Below are 23,393 nucleotides of genomic sequence, written 5' to 3' on the forward strand. Positions count from 1 at the left end.
AACCTGAAACGGAATTTCTCCTGCTGAGAAGCTGACTCCTCCGCCGGAGGAGCTGAGGGAGAAATATCCAGCATTTGATTGATGGACGCAATAAGATCGTTCACTATGGCGTCCCCATCTGGAGTATTAAGATTGAGAGCGCCCTCAGGATCAGAATCCTGATCAGCTGTCTCCGCATCATCAACCAGAGATTCCCCCCGCTGAGACCCTGAACAATATGATGTCGAGGGAAATTCTAAGCGAGCCCGCTTAGTCGGTCTGGGACTGGGGTCTAAGTCATAACCCTCAGCCTGGGATGTATGAGATACCCCGGGAGGACATTGTTGGTCCAACTGAGGGGGGCCAGGGAACAGTGATTCAACAGAGTCCCTTTGCTGAGATACCAGCCTGGACTGCAAGGCTTCTAGTATCTTAGCCATAGTCTCAGAGAGTTTTGCAAACTCCGTCCCCGTCACCTGAACAGCGTCAACAGGTGGCTCCCCCTGGGCCCCTCTTAGCAGAGGCTCTGGCTGAAGAAGTGCCACAGGGGCCGAACATTGCACACAATGAGGGTCAGTGGAACCTGCCGGCAGCTGGGTCGTACAAGCGGCGCAGGCAGCATAATAAGCCTGTGTTTTGGCACCCCTGCCTTTTGTGGGCGCCATGCTATTGTTTTCCCTGAGCAACACAATAGGGTATATAGCCAGAATGAACTGTGCTCATACAGTGTAAAGAATATACTATAAACAAATAATGTATCAATACACTACAGCACCATGGGGCTAGCACCAACAGGTGCTGCTTACCACCCGCCTAAAGTGGTTGTGAGGCCACCAGAGACCGTGTCTGGGTCTCCCAGGGTTTGTCCCTCTCTGCAGCGTCGGAGGAGCTGACAGGAATGGCTGCGGCGTCCTGACGAGAGGAGGGAGCCGTGGGCGTGGCCGAGAAAGTGCGGGAACTGGTGCTCACACTGTGCACAGTGAGGGGGGTGGAGTATGCAAATCATACTCCAACCCTCAGTGCTGCTCGTTCCGTGCAGCGTCCCGCCCTTCCCCTGCCTGTCAGGGCTGAGGACGGGCGAAAAGGAAACTAGGCCGCAAGAAAGCCGGGGACTCTAGTAATAAACGCGGCCGCCGTAAAAGCGCGGCCGCGTGGAAGTCCCCGGCGCACTACAAGTCCCAGCCGCGCCGCAGTTTCCCATGGCAGCGGCGGTTAGCGCGGTAGCCCCTACATATAAACACACTCAGCGACGCTGAGTGTGTAATGGCACAGTTTAACCCTGTCAGCGCCGCGGTCCCCGGTGCACTAGCACACCCAGCAAAGCTGAGGTGCTGCCGTGCGCGGTCCCCACAGGGATACAGAGTACCTTCAAGTAGCAGGGCCATGTCCCTGAACGGTACCCGGCTCCTATCCAGCAGGCTCCACAGGAGTTGTGGATGAAGCACGGTCTCAGTGCCTGGAGACCGATAGGATCCCACTTCGCCCAGAGCCCTGAGGGGGATGGGGAAGGAAAACAGCATGTGGGCTCCAGCCTCCGTACCCGCAATGGATACCTCAACCTTAACAACACCGCCGACAAGAGTGGGGTGAGAAGGGAGCATGCTGGGGGCCCTATATGGGCCCACTTTTCTTCCATCCGACATGGTCAGCAGCTGCTGCTGACCAATCTGTGGAGCTATGTGTGCAGGTCTGCCTCCTTCGCACAAAGCAAAAAAACTGAGGAGCCCGTGGGAGCACGGGGGGTGTATAGGCAGAAGGGGAGGGGCTTAACACTTTTGAGTGTAATACTTTGTGCGGCCTCCGGAGGCATAGCCTATACACCCAATTGTCTGGGTCTCCCAATAGAGCGACAAAGAAATTCCCTTCTTCTTTGTCGCTCCATTGGGAGACCCAGACAATTGGGACGTCCAAAAGCAGTCCCTGGGTGGGTAAAATAATACCTCGTAATAGAGCCGTAAAACGGCCCCTACCTACAGGTGGGCAACCGCCGCCTGAAGGACTCGCCTACCTAGGCTGGCATCTGCCGAAGCATAGGTATGCACCTGATAGTGTTTCGTGAAAATGTGCAGGCTCGACCAGGTAGCCGCCTGACACACCTGCTGAGCCGTAGCCTGGAGCCGCAAAGCCCAGGACGCACCCACGGCCCTAGTAGAATGGGCCTTCAGCCCTGAGGGGACCGGAAGCCCCGACGATCGGTAAGCTTCGATAATTGGTTCCTTGATCCACCGAGCCAGGGTTGATTTGGAAGCCTGTGTCCCTTTACGCTGTCCAGCGACAAGGACAAAGAGTGCATCTGAGCGGCGCAGTGGCGCCGTACGAGAAATGTATACTAGGAAACCCACTTTCTGCGAAAGGCGTGAAAGAGAAATATCCTTCATTGGCTCGAACGGTGATTTCTGAAGAGCCATCAGCACCCTGTTCAGATCCCAGGGTTCTAACGGGCGCTTGTAAGGAGAGACTATATGACAAACCCCCTGCAGGAACGTGCGTACCTGTGGAAGTCTGGCTAGGCGCTTCTGAAAAAATACAGAGAGCGCTGAAACCTGTCCCTTAAGAGAGCCGAGCGACAAACCCTTTTCCAGTCCGGAATGAAGGAATGACAGAAAAGTGGGTAAGGCAAATGGCCAGGGAGAAAAACCCTGAGCAGAGCACCAAGATAGGAATATCCTCCACGACCTGTGGTAGATCTTGGCGGACGTTGGTTTCCTAGCCTGTCTCATAGTGGCAATGACCTCTTGAGATAACCCTGATGACGCTAGGATCCAGGACTCAATGGCCACACAGTCAGGTTGAGGGCCGCAGAATTCAGATGGAAAAACGGCCATTGGGACAGCAAGTCTGGTCGGTCTGGCAGTGCCCACGGTTGGCCCACCGTGAGATGCCACAGATCCGGGTACCACGACCTCCTCGGCCAGTCTGGAGCGACGAGGATGGCGCGGCGGCAATCGGACCTGATCTTGCGTAACACTCTGGGCAACAGTGCCAGAGGAGGAAACACATAAGGGAGTTGAAACTGCGACCAATCCTGAACTAAAGCGTCAGCCGCCAGAGCTCTGTGATCTTGAGACCGCGCCATAAATGTCGGGACCTTGTTGTTGTGCCGGGACGCCATTAGGTCGACGTCCGGCATCCCCCAGCGGCAACAGATCTCCTGAAACACGTCCGGGTGAAGGGACCATTCCCCTGCGTCCATGCCCTGGCGACTGAGAAAGTCTGCTTCCCAGTTTTCTACGCCCGGGATGTGAACTGCGGATATGGTGGAGGCTGTGGCTTCCACCCACAGCAGAATCCGCCGGACTTCCTGGAAGGCTTGCCGACTGCGTGTGCCGCCTTGATGGTTGATGTATGCCACCGCTGTTGAGTTGTCCGACTGAATTCGGATCTGCTTGCCTTCCAGCCACGGCTGGAACGCCTTTAGGGCAAGATACACTGCCCTTATCTCCAGAACATTGATCTGAAGGGAGGACTCTGTCTGAGTCCAAGTACCCTGAGCCCTGTGGTGGAGAAAAACCGCTCCCCACCCTGACAGGCTTCCGTCGTGACCACCGCCCAGGATGGGGGTAGGAAGGATTTCCCCTTCGACAGAGAAGTGGGGAGAAGCCACCACTGAAGGGAAGCCTTGGCTGCCCGCGAAAGGGAGACGTTCCTGTCGAGGGACGTCGACTTCCTGTCCCATTTACGGAGAATGTCCCATTGAATAGGACGCAGATGAAACTGCGCAAGAGGGACTGCCGCCATTGTTGCTACCATCTTCCCTAGGAAGTGCATGAGGCGCCTCTGTGGGTGTGACTGGCCTTGAAGGAGAGAGTGCACCCCTGTCTGTAGTGAACGCTGTTTGTCCAGCGGAAGCTTCACTATCGCTGAGAGGGTATGAAACTCCATGCCAAGATATGTCAGTGATTGGGCCGGTGTCAGATTTGACTTTGGAAAATTGATGATCCACCCGAAGCTCTGGAGAGTCTCCAGAGCAATGTTCAGGCTGTGTTGGCATGCCACTTGAGAGGGTGCCTTCACAAGCAGATCGTCTAAGTAAGGGATCACCGAGTGTCCTTGATAGTGTAGGACTGCTACCACTGTTGCCATGACCTTGGTGAAGACCCGTGGGGCTGTCGCCAGGCCGAAAGGCAGTGCCACGAACTGAAGGTGTTCGCTCTGGTGCAATCGTTACGTGGAGATAAGCATCTTTGATGTCGATTGATGCTAGGAAATCTCCTTGGGACATTGAGGCGATGACGGAGCGGAGCGATTCCATCCGGAACCGCCTGGTTTTTACATGTTTGTTGAGCAGTTTGGAGGTCCAGAACAGGACGGAAGGATCCGTCCTTTTTCGGCACCACGAACAAGTTGGAGTAAAAGCCGTGACCCTGCTGCTGAAGAGGAACAGGGATCATCACCACTCCTTCCGCCTTCAGCGTGCACACCGCCTGCAGGAGAGCATCGGCTCTCTCGGGGGGCGGAGATGTTCTGAAGAATCGAGTCGGAGGACGAGAGCTGAACTCTATCCTGTAACCTCGAGATAGAATGTCTCTCACCCATCGGTCTTTTACTTGTGGCAGCCAGGTGTCGCAAAAGCGGGCGAGCCTGCCACCGACCGAGGATGCGGTGTGAGGAGACTGAAAGTAATGAGGAGGCCGCTTTGGGAGCGGTTCCTCCGGCGGTCTTTTTAGGGCGTGCCTTAGACCGCCATGATCGGAGTTCCTCTGATCTTTCTGAGGCCCTTTGGACGAGGAGAATTGAGACCTGCCCGCGGTCCGAAAGGACCGAAACCTCGATTGTACCTTTCGTGGTTGAGGTCTGTTTGGTTTGGCCTGGGGTAAGGATGAGTCCTTTCCCTTGGATTGATTAATGATTTCATCCAATTTCTCGCCAAACAGGCGGCCGCCAGAAAATGGCGAACAGGTTAAGAACTTTTTTGGAAGCAGTGCCTTCCATTCACGTAGCCACTTGGCCCTGCAGACTACCACCGAATTGGCGGATGCTACCGCCGTACGGCTCGCAGAGTCCAGGACAGCATTAATGGCGTAGGACGCAGAACGCCGACGCCTGAGTGGTTAAGGGCATCACTTGCGGAGCAGATGAACGTGTGACCGTATTAATCTGCGCATGACAAGCTGAGATAGCTTGGAGTGCCCATACGGCTGCGAATGCTGAAGCAAAAGACGCGCCGATAGCTTCAGAGATGGATTTCAACCATAGCTCCATCTGTCTGTCAGTGGCATCATTGAGTGAAGCCCCATCTTCCACTGCAACTATGGATCTAGCCGCCAGTCTGGAGATTGGAGGATCCACCTTAGGACACTGAGCCCAGCCCTTGACAACGTCAGGGGGAAAGGGATAACGTGTATCCTTATTGGAAAAACGCTTATCTGGACAAGACCGGTGTTTCTGGACTGCGTCTCTGAAGTCAGAGTGATCCAGAAACGTACTCAAAGAACGCTTGGGACACCTGAAACGGAATTTCTCCTGAGAAGCCCTCCATTGTAGGAGCTGGGGGAGAAATATCCAATACCTGATTGATGGACGCTATAAGATCAGTCACTATGGCGTCACCTTCAGGTGTATCTAGGTTGAGAGCGATCTCAGGATCAGTATCCTGATCTGCTACCTCCGCTTCATCTTCCAGAGAGTCCTTGCTGAGACCCTGAGCAGTGTGATGAAGTCGAGTGAATTTCCCAGCGAGTCCGCTTAGGCGGCCTGGGACTGCGGTCCGTGTCAGGGACCTCACCCTGGGACCTGTGGGTCCCTTGGGCCAATGATTGAACAGTGCCCGGGGCCTGAATCACCAGTCTGGACTGTAAGGCTTCTAGTATCTTAGCAGACCATTTATCCATACTCTCAGACAGTTTGTCAGCAAATACTGCAAACTCCGTCCCTGTCACCTGGACAGTGTTAGCAGGTGGTTCTACCTGGGCCACCAGTGGCAGGGGCTCCGGCTGAGTAAGAGCCACAGGGGCCGAGCATTGCACACAATGCGGGTCAGTGGAACCTGCCGGTAGGATAGCCGCACATGAGGTACAGGTTGCAAAGTAAGCCTGTGCTTTGGCACCCTTGCTTTTTGCGGACGACATGCTGTTGTCTCCTCTGATACAATCCAGGAGGATATATAGCCAAAAATCAACAGTGCGATCATACAGTGTAATGTATAGCATATAAATATATATATATATATATATATATATTATATATTATATATATATATATATATATATATATATATATATATATATATATATATATATATATATATATATATATATATATATATATATATATATATATATATATATATATATATATATATATATATATATATATATATATATATACACACACTTCTCCACTCAGTGGGGCCAGCACCACAGGTGCTGCTTACCGACCGCTGTGTGATCGTCAGATTCCCTGGCTGAGCCTCCCTGTTGTCCTCTCCGGTCTGAAGTGCTGACAGGAATGGCTGCCGGCGTTCTGTGGAGAGGAGGGGGCCGTGGGCGTGCCCTTGAAAAGTGCGGGAATCTAGTGCCCCACTGTGCTGAGTGAGGGGGGAGGAGGATACTAGGTATGCTCCAGCCCTCAGCACTGCCGTCCTGTGCAGCGTCCCGCCCTTCCCCTGACTGGCAGGCCTGTGGGCGGGAATAAGCGAAACTAGGCCGCAAAAGCCGGGGACTAAAGTTATAAGCGCGGCCGGCAAATAAGCACGGCCGGCGCGGCAGTCCCCGGCGCACTAACACACCCAGCAGTGCTGCAGTGTGTGTGGCACAAGCGATCCATACGCGGTCCCCACGGGGACACAGAGTACCTCACCGTTGCAGGGCCTTGTCCCTGACGATACTCAGCTCCAGTCCAGCAGAATCCCCAGGGGCTGCGGAGGGAGCACGGTCCCAGTGCCTGGAGACCGATAAGGATCCCACTTCGCCCAGAGCCCTGAGAGGGATGGGGAAGGAAAACAGCATGTGGCTCCTGCCTATGTACCCGCAATGGGTACCTCAACCTTAACAGCACCGCCGACCAGAGTGGGGTGAGAAGGGAGCATGCTGGGGGCCCTGTTATGGGCCCTCTTTTCTTCCATCCGACCTAGTCAGCAGCTGCTGCTGACTAAGATGTGGAGCTATGCGTGGATGTCAGCCTCCTTCGCACAAAGCATAAAAACTGAGGAGCCCGTGATGCACGGGGGGTGTATAGGCAGAAGGGGAGGGGCTTTACACTTTTAAGTGTAATACTTTGTGTGGCCTCCGGAGGCAGAAGCTATACACCCAATTGTCTGGGTCTCCCAATGGAGCGACAAAGAAAGCTAGAGAACCCGCCGGAAAAGTTAAAACAATCACATACAGCATACTCTCCCCTTACAATAAAGAACCGGGACCCCCAACATAAACGTCTCAGGTACTTAGCTGCTGAGACGCAGGGCCATGTCCCTGGGGATGAGTGCTCCGGTCCAACAGAATCCTCAAGGGGCTGTGGATGGAGCCCGGACTCCTGCCAGGCATGGAGACCGTGCTGGCTCCCACTTCAAGCCAGAGCCCAGAAGGGATGGTGAAGGAGCGCGGCATGTAAGGCTGCAGCCTTGTAAATCAACCTTAACAACACCGCCGACACAGTGGGGTGAGAAGGGACATGCCGGGAGTCCAGACATGGACCCGCTTTCCAAAAGTCAAACAAATCATATGAGAATGCATGTGTGGATGAATGCCTCCTGACACAAAGCAATAAACTAGCTAGGACTGGCTACCAGGGGGTGTATAAGCTCAGAGGGAGGAGCTACACTTTTAAGTGTAGTACTTTGTGTGTCATCCGGAGGCAGAAGCTTAACACCCATGGTCTGGGTCTCCCAAAGGAACGATAAAGAAAGAATAAATAGTGTCTTTAAATACAAGCACCACTGTCTGTAACATACCCTACCATGAGTACCGTATTTTTCGGACCATAAGACGCACTTTTTTCCCCCCAAATGTTGGGGGAAAGTGGGGGGTGCGTCTTATGGTCTGAATATAAGGCTGCGGGGAATGAGGGTGCCGCGGTGCAGCGGGTCATCGGCGGCACGAGCAGGCTGTAACAGCCTGCCGTGACCACGTGGGCCCGCTCATTACATATGCACGCCCATCCTCCCGCCCATCATCTCTCAGCGAAACCGGCGCTGACAGGTGGGCGGGCTGATAGGCGGGGGGGCGCGTGCATAATTAGCAGCCGGCCGTGATCACCCCTGGCAACTACAGCCTGGAGTGATCATGTGCGGCTGTATTCACTGCCCCCCGTGCATCATTATCAGCGCGGGGTGCAGTGAATCAGTGTACTCACCCGTCACCGTGTGTGGAGCCGCCCCCCTGCAGCATCGCGTCTTCCTGTCTGTGCCAGCGGTCAGCTGATCTGGACACTAGCGGCGCGCACCGCGATGACGTCATCGCTGTGCGCGCCGCTAGTATCCACCAGAATAGATCAGCTTACCGCCGGCACAGACAGGAAGACTCGATGCTGCAGACACCGGTGACGGCTCCACAGCGGCGTTGCAGCTGAGACAGAGATCGGTGCTTCAGGGAGTGAGGATGGGTAAGTATAAACGTTTATTTTTTTTTTTCCTGTGCCACAGGATACACGCCATTTACCAGGATGGGGGCATTTCATGAGCAGGATGTATGGGGGCATTTCATGAGCAGGATGGATGGGGACATTTCATGAGCAGGATGGATGGGGGCATTTCATGAGCAGGATGGATGGGGGCATTTCATGAGCAGGATGGATGGGGGAATTTCATGAGCAGGATGGATGGTGGCATTTCATGAGCAGGATGGATGGTGGCATTTCATGAGCAGGATGGATGGGGACATTTCATGAGCAGGATGGATGGGGGCATATCATGAGCAGGATGGATGGGGGCATTTCATGAGCAGGATGGATGGGGGCATTTCATGAGCAGGATGGATGGGGGCATATCATGAGCAGGATGGATGGGGGCATATCATGAGCAGGATGGATGGGGGGTATATTATTAGCAGGATGGATGGGGGCATATCATGAGCAGGATGGATGGGGGCATATCATGAGCAGGATGGATGGGGGCATATCATGAGCAGGATGGATGGGGGCATATCATGAGCAGGATGGATGGGGGCATATCATGAGCAGGATGGATGAGGGTATATCATGAGCAGGATGGATGGGGGGTATATTATTAGCAGGATGGATGGGGGGTATATTATTAGCAGGGTGGGGGGGTATATGAGCAGGATCATATACAAGGCAGGAGGATCCTTATCAGAATGGGGTACCTTAGTAGAGAATTTGGGGACATTACCCCCATAACAGTGTCAGCAGCAGATCCTCGCCCCATAACAGTGTGTCATGACCATATTTTTTGGTTAAAATTTTAATTGTCCTATTTTCCTCCTCTAAAACCAGGGTGCGTCTTATGGTCAGGTGCGTCTTATAGTCCGAAAAGAAGGGAATTTTGTTACTTACCGTAAATTCCTTTTCTTCTAGCTCCTATTGGGAGACCCAGACGATTGGGTGTATAGCACTGCCTCCGGAGGCCACACAAAGCAATTACACTAAAAAGTGTAAGGCCCCTCCCCTTCTGGCTATACACCCCCAGTGGGATCACTGGCTCACCAGTTTTAGTGCAAAAGCAAGAAGGAGGAAAGCCAATAACTGGTTTAAACAAATTCACTCCGAAGTAACGTCGGAGAACTGAAAACCATTCAACATGAACAACATGTGTACCCGAAAAACAACCAAAAATCCCGAAGGACAATAGGGCGGGTGCTGGGTCTCCCAATAGGAGCTAGAAGAAAAGGAATTTACGGTAAGTAACAAAATTCCCTTCTTCTTCGGCGCTCCATTGGGAGACCCAGACGATTGGGACGTCCAAAAGCTGTCCCTGGGTGGGTAAAGAAATACCTCATGTTAGAGCTGCAAAGACAGCCCTCCCCTACGGGGAGGCAACTGCCGCCTGCAGGACTCTTCTACCTAGGCTGGCGTCCGCCGAAGCATAGGTATGCACCTGATAATGTTTGGTGAAAGTGTGCAGACTCGACCAGGTAGCTGCCTGGCACACCTGTTGAGCCGTAGCCTGGTGTCGTAATGCCCAGGACGCACCCACGGCTCTGGTAGAATGGGCCTTCAGCCCTGATGGAACCGGAAGCCCAGCAGAACGGTAGGCTTCAAGAATTGGTTCTTTGATCCATCGAGCCAGGGTGGCTTTGGAAGCCTGCGACCCTTTGCGCTTACCAGTGACAAGGACAAAGAGTGCATCCGAGCGGCGCAGGGGCGCCGTGCGGGAAATGTAGATTCTGAGTGCTCTCACCAGATCCAACAAATGTAAATCCTTTTCATACCGGTGAACCGGATGAGGACAAAAGGAAGGTAAGGAGATATCCTGATTAATATGAAACGAGGATACTACCTTAGGGAGAAACTCCTGAATGGGGCGCAGCACTACCTTGTCCTGGTGGACCACCAGGAAGGGAGCCTTGGATGACAGCGCTGCTAGCTCAGACACTCTCCGAAGAGACGTGATCGCTACCAGAAAGGCCACTTTCCGTGATAGTCGAGAGAGTGAAACATCCGTCAGAGACTCGAAAGGCGGCTTCTGGAGAGCAACTAGTACCCTGTTCAGATCCCATGGATCCAACGGCCGCTCGTACGGGGGGACGATATGAGAAACCCCCTGCAGGAACGTGCGTACCTGCGGACGTCGTGCTAGACGCTTCTGAAAAGAAGGGAATTTTGTTACTTACCGTAAATTCCTTTTCTTCTAGCTCTTATTGGGAGACCCAGACGATTGGGGTATAGCTACTGCCCTCCGGAGGCCACACAAAGCACTACACTAAAAAGTGCAAGGCCCCTCCCCTTCTGGCTATACCCCCCCGTGACATCACGGGTTCTCCAGTTTTAGTGCCAAAGCAAGAAGGGGGAAAGCCAATAACTGGTTTAAACAAATTAACTCCGAGTAACATCGGAGAACTGAAAAACCGTTCAACATGAACAACATGTGTACCCGCAAACAACAAAAAAATCCCGAAGGACAACAGGGCGGGTGCTGGGTCTCCCAATAAGAGCTAGAAGAAAAGGAATTTACGGTAAGTAACAAAATTCCCTTCTTCTTCAGCGCTCTATTGGGAGACCCAGACGATTGGGACGTCCAAAAGCTGTCCCTGGGTGGGTAAAGAAATACCTCATGTTAGAGCTGCAAGACAGCCCTCCCCTATGGGGAAGCCACTGCCGCCTGCAGGGCTCTTCTACCTAGGCTGGCGTCCGCCGAAGCATAGGTATGCACCTGATAATGTTTGGTGAAAAAATGTGCAGGCTCGACCAGGTAGCTGCCTGGCACACCTGTTGAGCCGTAGCCTGGTGTCGTAATGCCCAGGACGCACCTACGGCTCTGGTAGAATGGGCCTTCAGCCCTGAAGGAACCGGAAGCCCCGCAGAACGGTAGTCTTCAAGAATTGGTTCTTTGATCCATCGAGCCATGGTGGCTTTAGAAACCTGCAACCCCTTGCGCGTACCAGCGACAAGGACAAAAAATGCATCAGAGCGGCGCATGGGCGCCGTGCGGGAAATGTAGATTCTGAGTGCTCTCCCCAGAACTAACAACTGTAAATCCTTTTCATACCGGAGAACCGGATGAGAACAAAAGGAAGGTAAGGATATATCCTGATTAAGAAGAAACGCGGATACAACCTTAGGGAGAAACTCCTGAACAGGGCGCAGCACCACCTTGTCCTGGTGGAATACTAGGAAGGGAGCCTTGAATGACAGAGCCGCCAGCTCAGACACTCGCCGAAGCGACGTGATCGCAACCAGAAAGGCCACTTTCTGTGACAGGCGCGAAAGGGAAACTTCCCTCAGAGGCTCGAAAGGCGGCTTCTGGAGAGCAACTAGTACCCTGTTCAGATCCCATGGATCTAACGGCCGCTTGTACGGGGGCACAATATGACAAACCCCCTGTAGTAACGTGCGCACCTTAGGAAGACGTGCTAGACGCTTCTGAAAAGAACACGGATAGTGCCGAGACTTGCCCTTAAAGGGAGCCGAGCGACCAACCTCTTTCCCAACCAGATTGCAGGAGGGAAGGCAAAGTAGGCAATGCCGATGGCCAGGGAGACACTCCCTGAGCAGAACACTAAGATAAGAATATCTTCCACGAGTTGTGGTAGATCTTGGCAGACCGCGGCTGGCTAGCCCGTCTCATGGTGGCAATGACGTCGTGCTCACGGTCGACCGACGGTGAGGTGCCACAGATCTCGGTACCACGACCTCCCCGGCCAGTTTGGGGCGACGAGGATGGTGTGGCAGCAATCGGTAGCTGGAACTGTGACCAATCCTGAGCCAAGGCGCCTGTCGCCAGAGCTCTTTGATCGTAAGACCGCGTCATGAAAATCGGGACCTTGTTGTTGCCGAGAAGCCATGACGTCGACGTCCGTCTTCATCCTGCGGCTACAGATTTCTTGAAAACAAACGGGTGCAGAGCCCATTCCCCTGCGTCCACGCCCTGGCGACTGAGGAAGTCTGCTTCCTAGTGTTGTACGCCCGGGATATGAACAGCTGATATGGTGTATGCTCTGTCTTCTACCCATAGCAGAATCCGCCGGACCTCTTGGGAGGCTTGTCGACTGCGTAGTCCGCCTTGGTGGTTGGTGTATGCCACCGCTGTGGATAGTCCGACTGAATTCGGATCTATTTGCATTCCAGCCACTGCAGGAAGGCTTGCAGTGCAAGATACACTGCCCAGAGCACCAGACCACTGAGTTGAAGAGTGGACTCCTCTGAAGACGGTCTTTGACCGTCTGGAAAAGTGACACGTTCCTGTGTAGGGACATCGACTTCCCTCCCATAAGCGAAGAATGTGCTATTGAGGCGGACGCAGATGAAACTGCGTGAAAAAAGCTCGCCTCTGGATGAGGCGCCTCCTTGAAGGAGAGACTGCCCCCTCGTCTGTAGTGGACGCTGTTTGTCCAGCGGAAGCTTCACTATCGCTGAGAGAGTGTGAAAACTCTCCAGGAGATGCCAGCGATTGGGTTCAACCTTGAAAAGTTGAAGACCCACCCGAAACTCTGGGAAGGGTCCAGCGCCATGTTCAGGTTGTGTTGGCATGCTTCTAAAGGAGAGTGCCTTGACCAGTAGATTGCCCAAGTAAAGGATCACAGAGTGACCGTGAGAGCGCGGGACTGCTCCCTCTGCTGCCACGAACTTGGTGAACACCCGTGGGGCTGTCGCCAGCCAAAGGGTATGGCTACGAAACGAAATATTCTCGTCTTTAATAACGAATCGTAGCCAACGCCGGTGCCTCGGAGCAATCGGCACGTGTAGATAAGCATCCTGATGTCTATTGATGTTAGGAAAACTCCTTGAGACAGAGAGGCAATGACGGAGCGGAGTGATGCCATCCGGAACCGCCTGGTTTTCACGTGCTTGTTAAGCAGTATAAATGCCAGAACGGGACGGAAGGAGCCGTCCTATTTTGGCACCACGACCAGGTCGGAGCAAAATGCGTATCTGGTTCCTGAAGAGGAACAGGGATTACCGCTCTTTCTGCCTGCAGAAGAGCCTCGGCTTTGTCGGTGCGGTAGTTTGAAAACAAACTGACTCTCACTCACAGGCCCTTGACCTGCGGTAGGTAAATGCCGCTAAAGCGGGGGAGTCTGCCCCCCCGCGGTTGCGGAGTGAGAGGGCTGAAAATTATGAGGAAAAACACTTTGGTAGCGGGTCCTCCGGCTGCCTTCCCCGGGCGTGATTGAGCCCGCTAGGAATCTATGCCCTTCTGGGCTTTTTGAGTCGTCTTGGATAGTTGAATGATTTCATTCAACCCTTACCAACAGACTATCACTAGATAAAGGCAACCTGGTTAAGCACTTCGTTGGAAGCAGCCTCTGTTCCAATCTCTCAACTACTAGCCTCTGCGTAAAAACACGGAGTTGGCGGGTGCCACTGACGTCCGGCTCGTAGAGTCTCGGACAGCAATAACAGCATGATTCGCCATGCCGACATTGCGAGTTAAAGACGCTGCTGGGACCGAGAGTACCTGTGACAGCGACCCCCTGCGCAATACTAGCTGAAATAGCTTGGAGTGCCTTCACGGCTGCGACTGCCGGAGCAACCGACCTGCCGATAGCTTCATAGACAGACTGCAACCAGAGGCCAATCTGCCTGTCAATGGCATTTTGAAGTGAAGTCCTATCCACCACTACAACTATAGATCTAGCTGCAAGCATGGAGATTGGGGGATCCACATTTGGATACTGGGTCTAGCGCTTGACCACGTCAGGGGGGAGCGACACGTGTCTCATTAATACGGTCGGAGAAACGCTTATCGTGATAAGCGTGTCGTTTCTGGACTGCTTCTCTGGAGTCAGAGTGCTAAACAAGTACTCAATATACGCTTGAGATACTGAAATAGAGATTTCTCTTGCTGTGAAGCTGACCCCTCCACTGGAGGAGTTGAGGGAGAAATACCCAACCTTTCGTTGATGGACGCAATAAGATTATTCACTATAGCGTCACCATCCGGTGTATCCGGATTGAGAGCGGTCTCAGGATCAGAGTCCTGAACAGCTACGTCTGCCTCAACGTACAGAGAGTACTCCAGCTGGGACCTTGACCAGTGATGGAGTCGAGGGCTAATCCCAGCGAGCCCGCTTAGGCCATCTGGGACTGTCGACCGTGTCGGATGCCTGCTCTCTGGGATGCCTGAAATCACTCTGGCGCCTTGAGATGCTCCAAATCAGGGCGGCCAGGGTCATTGCAACCATATTGCCCACGGTCTGCTTGGGGTGCAAAGTCTGTAAGATGTCAGTCATAGTCACAGACAATATATCAGCGGAAAAACTGCAACTTCGTCCCTGTCTCTGGACAGAGATCACAGGTGGTTCTTTTGGCCACATATAGCAGAGACCCCGGTTGAGCAATTGCACGCACTGGGGGTCCTGGAACCGTATGACATGCAGTACAAGCAGCATAGAAAGCCCGTGCATTGGCAACTTATCTTTTTCTGCTGTTGTTGTCTAGCTATCTAAGAGCCTAGCCGAGGATAGCGACCGTACAGTGAATAGTCATACAAGCATGAAGTACAAATAAACACTTCAGTACATGTAGTACACGCAGCATTGAAAACTTGTGGCTTGGCACATTTGCTCTTCTGCTGCTGTTGTCTATTTATCTAGGAGCATGAGACAAGGATAGCGACATACAGTGAATGTATAGCATACAAGCCTGACAGTAAACACTGCAGCCCATGCAATCCAAGCAGCATTGAAAGCTTGCGCGTTAGCACCCTAGCCTTTCTGCTGCTGTTGTCTATTTATCCAGGAACATTAGCCAAGGATAGCGACATACAGTGAATGTATAGCATACAAGCATGACAGTAAACACTGCAGCCCATGCAAGTCAAGCAGCATTGAAAACTTGTGCCGTAGCACCATTGCTCTACTGCTGCTTTTGTCTGTTTATCTGGGCGCATTAGCCAAGAATAGCGACATACAGTGAATGTATAGCATAACAATAAACCGTGCAGCACATGCAAGCGAAGCAGCATTGAAAGCTTGTGCCTTAGCACAAATTGCTCTACTGCTGCTGTTGCCCAATCTGACAGTAAACACTGCAGCACATGCAAACGACGAAGCATTGAAAGCTTGTGCCTCAGCAGCATTGCTTATTTGCTGCTGTTGCCCAGAATAGCGACAGTACAGTACAGTGCATAGCATATCAGCACACAGCCCAAAAGCCCACTTCAGCATTAGTGGTGTCAGTTGCTTACCGCCCGCACAAGAGCGGGTGTGAGGTCGCCCAAAAACCTGTGACTGGTTCCGTTCTCCCAGAGTGGAAACCATAATGGCTGCCGGCTTCTCTTCCCCGTCCTGTGCAGAGGGGCGGGCCGTGGGCGAGCCCCAGCCAAGAGCGGGAACCCGGCGTCTCACTGTGTTCAGTGAGAGGGGGCTGGAGAATGCAAAGCAGACTCCAGCTCCCTGCGCTGAGCTTCTGTACAGCGTCCCGCCCCTCCTCTGACTGGCAGGGCTGGGGCGGGAACGAAACGAAAGCTAGGCCGCAAAGCCGGGGACTCGAGTAATAAGCGCGGCCGTCCTATGTGCACGGCCGACGCCGAAGTCCCCCGGCGCACCACAAGTCCCAGCCGCGCCACAATGTAAAAAACAATCAGCAGCGGCCGGCGCGGCCGTTTTCAATACATAAATTCACTCAGCAAAGCTGCAGTGAATAATAGCACCAGCGCTCCGCGCTGTTGTCCCCGGCGCACTAACACTCCCAGCAATGCTGGTGTGTGTGTGCGCGCTTGCCCGGGGACACAGAGTACCTTGATGTAGCAGGGCCCTGTCCCTGACGATACTCAGCTCCATATCCAGCAGGTTCTTTTGGGTCTGTGGATGGAGCTCGGTCTCTGTGCCTGGAGACCGGTAAGATCCCACTTCACCCAGAGCCCCTCATGGGGATGGGGAAGGAAAACAGCATGTGGGCTCCGGCCTCTGTACTAGCAATAAGTACCTCAACCTTACAACACCATCCACGGGTGAGAAGGGAGCATGCTGGGGGCCCTATATGGGCCCTCTTTTCTTCCATCCGACATAGTCAGCAGCTACTGCTGACTAAAATCTGTGGAGCTATGCATGGATGTCTGACCTCCTTCGCACACAAAGCTAAAACTGGAGAACCCGTGATGTCACGGGGGGGTATAGCCAGAAGGGGAGGGGCCTTGCACTTTTTAGTGTAGTGCTTTGTGTGGCCTCCGGAGGGCAGTAGCTATACCCCAATCGTCTGGGTCTCCCAATAGAGCGCTGAAGAAAACACCAATAGCGCCGAGACTTGCCCTTTAAGGGAGACGAGCGACAAGCCCTTTTCCAACCCAGATTGCAGGAAGGAAAGAAAAGTAGGCAATGCCAATGGCCAGGGGGACACTCCTTGTACAGAGCACCAGTAAAAGAAAATCTTCCACTTCCGTGGTAGATCTTAGCAGACGTGGGCTTCATAGCCTGTCTCATGGTGGCAACGACCCCTTGGGATAATCCTGAGGACACTAGGATCTAGGACGCAATGGCCACACAGTAGGTTCAGGGCCGTAGAATTCAGATGGAAAAAACGGCCCTTGGGACAGTAAGTCTGGCCGGTCTGGTAGTGCCCACGGTTGACCGATCGTGAGATGCCTGTCGCCAGAGCTCTTTGATCGTCATGAAAACCGGGACCTTGCTGTTGTGCCGATTCGTGAAACCCGTCCGGGTGCAGAGACCATTCTCCTGCGTCCACGCCCTGGTGACTGAGGAAGTCTGCTTCCCAGTTTTCTACGCCCGGGATGTGAACTGCGGATATGGTGTATGCTCTGTCTTCCACCCCTAGCAGAATCCGGCGGACTTCCTGGGAGGCTCGCCGACTGCGTAGTCCGCCTTGGTGGTTGATGTATGCCACCGCTGTGGATTGTCCGACTGAATTCGGATCTGTTTGCCTTCCAGCCACTGCAGGAAGTCTTGCAGGGCAATATACACTGCCCAGAGCTCCAGACAATTGATCTGAAGAGTGGACTCCTCTGAAGAGAGTCCTTGATCGTCTGAGAAAAGGGGACGTTCCTGTGTAGGGACATCGACTTCCCCTCCCATTAGCGAAGAATGTTCTATTGAAGTGGACGCAGATGAAACTGCGTGAAAGGGACTGCCTCTGGATGAGGTGTCTCCTTGAAGGAGAGACTGCACCCCCGTCTGTAGTGACCGCTGTTTGTCCAGTGGAAGCTTCACCATCGCTGAGAGAGTGTGAAACCCCAAGCTAAGATATGCCAGCGATTGGGTTTAACTTTGAAAAGTTGAGGACCCACCCGAAACTCTGGGAAGTCTCCAGCGCCATGTTCAGGCTGTGTTGGCATGCCTCTTAAAAGAGTGCCTTGACAAGTAGATGGTCTAAGTAAGGGATCACAGGGTGACCCTGAGAGTGCGGGAGTGGTCCCACTGCTGCCATGAACTTGGTGAAAACCCGTGTGGCTGTCGCCAGACCGAAGGGTAGGGCTACGAACCGAAGATGCTCGTCTTCAATAACGAATCGTAGCAAACGCCGGTGCTCTGGAGCAATCGGCACGTGGAGATAAGCATCCTGATGTCTATTGACGCTAGGAAATCTCCTTGAGACATTGAGGCAATGACGGAGCGGAGGGATTCCATCCGGAACCGCCTGGTTTTCACGTGCTTGTTGAGCAGTTTAAGGTCCAGAACGGAACGGAAGGAGTCGTCCTATTTTGTCACCCCGACCAGATCGGAGTAAAGAGTGTCTCTCGTTCCTGAGGAGGAACCGGGATTACGACTCCTACTGCCTGCAGAAGAGCCTCGGCTCGGCCGGTGAGGAAGTTTTTGCGACAAACTGTCTCTCACCCACTGGCCATTGACCTGTGGCAGTTAAATGTCGCTAAAGCGGGGGAGTCTGCCACCGACCGCGGACGCGGAGAGAGAGGGCTGAAAGTCATGAGGAAACCGCCTTGGTAGCGGTTCCTCCGGCTGCCTTCTCCGGGCGTGATTGAGCCCGCCAGGAACCTGCGCCCCTCTGAGCCTTTTGAGTCCTGTTGGACGAGGGCAATTGGGACGTGCCCGAGCCTGGGAAGGACCGAAACCTCGACTGTCCCTTCTCCTGATGGGTCTTGTTTGATAGCTGGGGTAAGGAAGAATCCGTACCCTTGGACAGTTGAATGATTTAATCCAACCGCTCACGAAACAGTCTGTCACCAGATAAAGGCAATCTGGTTAAGCACTTCTGTGGAAGCAGCATCTGCTCCAATCCCTTAACACTAGGAGCATAACAACACGGAGTTGGCGGACGCCACTGACGTACGGCTCGTAGAGTCCAGGACAGCATAAACAGCTTGAGTCGCAATGCCGACATTGCGAGGTGAAGGACGCTACTGCGGCCAATATGTACATGTGACCGCGTCCCTCTGCGCAATACTAGCTGAAATAGCTTGGAGTGCCTCTATGGCTGCGAATGCCGGGGCAACCGACCCGCCGATAGCTACATAGACAGATTGCAACCAGAGGGCTATCTGTCTGTCAATGGCATCTTTAAGTGAAGTCCCATCTTCCACTGCAACTATAGATCTAGCTGCAAGCCTGGAGATTGGGGGATCCACCCTTGGAGCGCTTGAGCACGTCAGGGGGGAAGAGACAACGCGTATCCTCAATACGGTTGGAGAAACGCTTATCGGGATAAGCGTGGTGTTCCTGGACTGCTTCTCTGGAGTCAGAGTGACCAGAAAAGTACTCAATATACGCTTGAGATACCGAAATAGGGATTTCTTCTGCTGTGAAGCTGACCCCTCCACTGGAGGAGTTGAGGGAGAAATACCCAACCTTCCATTGATGGACGCTATAAGATTATTCACTATAGCGTCACCATCCGGTGTATCCGGATTGAGAGCGGTCTCAGGATCAGAGTCCTGAACAGCTACGTCTGCATCATCATACAGAGAGTACTGTGATGAAGTCGAGGGCCGTTCTTAGGGAGCTCGCTTAGGCCGTCTGGGACTGTCGTCCGTGTCAGAGCCTGCACCCTGGGATGCATGGGACCCTCCTGGAGCCATGATTTGTTTCGAAATCAGGGTGGCCAGCGGCATTGAATCAACATTGCCCAAGGTCTGTCTGGACTGCAAAGTCTGTAAGATGTTAGTCATAGTCACAGACAATATATCAGCGGAAACTGCAACTCCGTCCCTGTCCCTGGACAGGGATCACAGGTGGTTCTTTTGGCCACCTGTAGCAGAGACCCCGTTGAGTAATTGCACACACTGGGGGTCCTGGAACAGTATCGCATGCAGTACAAGCAGCATAGAAAGCCTGTGCCTTGGCACCCATGCTTTTTTCTTTTTTTTTTTTTTTTTTTTTTTGCTGTTGCTGTCTAGCCATCTAGGAGCATTAGCCAAGAATAGCGACCGTACAGTGCAATGTATAGCATACAAGCATGAAGTACAATAAACACTTCAGCACATGCAGTACAAGGAGCATAGAAAGCCTGTGCCTTGGCACCTTTGCTTTTCTGCTGCCGTTGTCTAGTTATTCAGGAGCATTAGCCAAGAAAAGCGACATACAGTGAATGTATAGCATACAAGCATGAAAATAACCACTGCAGCACATGCAATCCAAGCAGCATTGAAAGCTTGTGCCTTAGCACCCTTGCTTTTCTGCTGCTGTTGTCTAGTCATCAAGGAGCATTAGCCAAGAATAGCGACATGCAGTGAATGTACAAGCATGAAAATAAACTCTGCAGTACATGCAATCCAAGCAGCATTGAAAGCTTGTGCCTTAGCACCATTGCTGTTTGCTGCCGCTGTCTAGCCATCTAGGCGGGTAGACAGCCAAGAATAGCCCTTACAGTGCAATGTAAAGCATACAAGCATAAAGGACACATGACACTGCAGCACATGCAAGACAAGCAGCATATAGAGTCTGTGCTTTAGCACCCCTGATCTTTTGCTGCTGTTTCTAGGTCTGCATCCTGAATAGCGACCGTACAAAAAGTACAACAGGACACTTCAGCATTAGTGGGTCAGCACTTTAGTTGCCGCTTACCGCCCGCACAAAAGCGGGTGTGTGGCGCCGGAATCCTGTGCTGGTAGCTCAGCGCTTGTCTCCGTTTTCCCGCTCTGCGTGCCGGAATGGCTGCCGGCGTCCAGAGGAGAGGGGCGGGCCGAGGGCGTGCCCGAGACAAGAGCGGGAACCCGGCGCCCACTGTGTCTAGTGAAGGGGGCTGGAGAATGCAAATAAGGCTCCAGCCCTCGGCGCTGCTATAGAACAGCGTCTCTCCCTTTCCCTGAGTGACAGGGTGGGGGCGGGAACGAAGCGGCGCTAGGCCGCAAAAGCCGGGGACTAAAGTTAGAAGCGCCGCCGCCGTAAAAGCGCGGTCGGCGCGTCCCCGGCGCACTACAAGTCGCAGCTGCGCCGCCGCTCCAGGGGCGGTCGGCGCGGCGGTCCCCACACGTAAAGTCCCCCAGTAATCTGCAGGGACTATAAGCCCAGCGCACAGCGCTACAGTCCCCGGCGCACTAGCACACCCAGCAAGCCTGGAGTGTGCGTGGCCTGCCATACGGGGACACAGAGTACCTGAAAGTTGCAGGGCCTTGTCCCTGAACGGCACTCCCGCTCCACATCCAGCAGGTTCTATGGGTCTGTGGATGGAGCCCGGCCTCAGGGCTTGGGGGCCGGAAAGATCCCACTTCCTCAGAGCCCCTCAGGGGGATGGGGAAGGAAAACAGCATGTGGGCTCCAGCCTCCGTACCAGCAATAGGTACCTCAACCTTACAAACCGCAAGTGGGGTGAGAAGGGAGCATGCTGGGGGCCCTAGTATGGGCCCTCTTTTCTTCCATCCGATATAGTCAGCAGCTACTGCTGACTAAACAGTGGAGCTTATGCATGGATGTGTGCCTCCTTCGCACAAAGCTTGAAAACTGGTGAGCCAGTGATCCCACTGGGGGTGTATAGCCAGAAGGGGAGGGGCCTTACACTTTTTAGTGTAATTGCTTTGTGTGGCCTCCGGAGGCAGTGCTATACACCCAATCGTCTGGGTCTCCCAATGGAGCGCCGAAGAAATACGGTAATTACACAGCACTAAACATGGGCTGATTGTTTCGCAGGACAGTGGTCAAAAACTAGCGACTGCTGGACAGGAGGCCTGGAAATCTACTTACCTACCCGCATCTGCCAGGAAGAAAGGGAGACCGTGCTGACACATAGCGACACAGCACAGTCTGCCTTTCTTCCTGGCACAGGTGCCACAGCGTCCATGGTGCGCACACCTCCTGCAATTTGCGCTGTCCTAACAGTATGCGGTTTCATCAAACCTCCGAATTCTGTGCTCACATCCCATGACGCCACTTCCCTAGATCTACCCTGAGAAAGGCACAAGGTGCCGAAACATTAGATGTCTATTTTCCTTTTGAGTCATTGAATAATAAATAAAAGAATCTTTCGAACGCACAGTATATTCCACCTTTTTTCACTTATTTGGAGTACCAGAATTATTCCATAACTAAAATGTTAAAGTTTGTCAGAAGGAACAATTTATATGTGCAAAAATATCTATCTATATCATAATATCTATCTATATCATTGTGTTAGATTATATATATATATATATATATATATATATATATATATATATAAATATAATATAATATAATATAATATAATATAATATAATATAATATAATATAATATATATATATATATATATATATATATATCTATCTCTATTATACATATATATATAAAAACAGTTGGCAAAGAAGGGCCCTGTACCTTCTCTTGAGTCCGCTTCCACGTTTTGACGGGATCAGAGTCGTATCCCCTTTGTACCAACATCTGAATAAGTTCCTTCTTTGGCTTGTTTTCTAAGCAGAAATTAGTGAATTATTTTAGTGCAAATACACACACGCAAATCAAAAAAGAGTTGCCCAAGATTGCCATTTTCCCTTAAAGAGGTATTACAGCAAAAGCAAGCTAACCCCAAAGTATCCTTTCTCCACCGGAGAGTTAAGGCCCCGTCACACTAAGCAACATCGCTAGCAACATCGCTGCTAACGAACAACTTTTGTGACGTTGCTAGCGATGTTGCTGTGTGTGACATCCAGCAACAACCTGGCCCCTGCTGTGAGGTCGTTGGTTGTTGCTGAATGTCCTGGGCCATTTTTTAGTTGTTGCTGTCCTGCTGTGAAGCACAGATCGCTGTGTGTGACAGCGAGACAGCAACAACTAAATGTGCAGGCAGCAGGAGCCGGCTTCTGCGGAGGCTGGTAACCAATGTAAACATCGGGTAACCAAGAAGCCCTGTCCTTGGTTACCCGATATTTACCTTTGATACCAGCCTCCTCGCTCTCACTGCCTGTGCTGCCGGCTCCTGCTCTGTGCACAGATAGCTGCAGCACACATCAGGCAATTAACCCGATGTGTGCTGTAACTAGGAGAGCAAGGAGCCAGCGCTAAGCATTGTGCGCTGCTCCCTGCACATTTAGCTGCAGCACACATCGGGTAATTAACCCGATGTGTGCTGTAACTAGGAGAGCAGGGAGCCAGCGCTCAGTGTGCGCTGCTCCCTGCACGTGTAGCTCCGTGCGCTGGTAACCAAGGTAAATATCGGGTTGGTTACCCGATATTTACCTTACTTACCAAGCGCAGCATCTTCCACGTGGCGCTGGGGGCTTGTCACTGCTTGCTGGTGAGCTCACCAGCAACTTGTGTAGCGACGCTCCAGCGATCCCTGCCAGGTCAGGTTGCTGGTGGGATCGCTGGAGCGTCGCAGTGTGACATCTCACCAGCAACCTCCTAGCAACTTACCAGCGATCCCTATCGTTGTTGGGATCGCTGGTAAGTTGCTTAGTGTGACTGGACCTTTAGGCTTTGTGCACACGTTGCGTTTTTGCTTGCATATTTTCTCAAAGCTTCAAGGAAATCCTTATGTCAGA

At 52.6% G+C, this 23,393-nt stretch overlaps 1 protein-coding gene across 1 annotated transcript in view; it reads right to left on the reverse strand.

The window, feature by feature from the left end:
- TOP2A (DNA topoisomerase II alpha) overlaps positions 1-23,393 on the reverse strand; it is a 195,197-nt gene that overhangs the window by 68,621 nt on the left and 103,183 nt on the right. The window contains exon 25 of the mRNA XM_075350156.1: positions 22,231-22,322. Coding sequence (XP_075206271.1) covers positions 22,231-22,322 — 92 coding nt within the window. The remainder of the gene's footprint in view (positions 1-22,230; positions 22,323-23,393) is intronic.

Source organism: Anomaloglossus baeobatrachus, chromosome 5 (assembly GCF_048569485.1).
Source record: "Anomaloglossus baeobatrachus isolate aAnoBae1 chromosome 5, aAnoBae1.hap1, whole genome shotgun sequence".
Lineage (NCBI taxonomy): Eukaryota > Metazoa > Chordata > Amphibia > Anura > Aromobatidae > Anomaloglossus > Anomaloglossus baeobatrachus.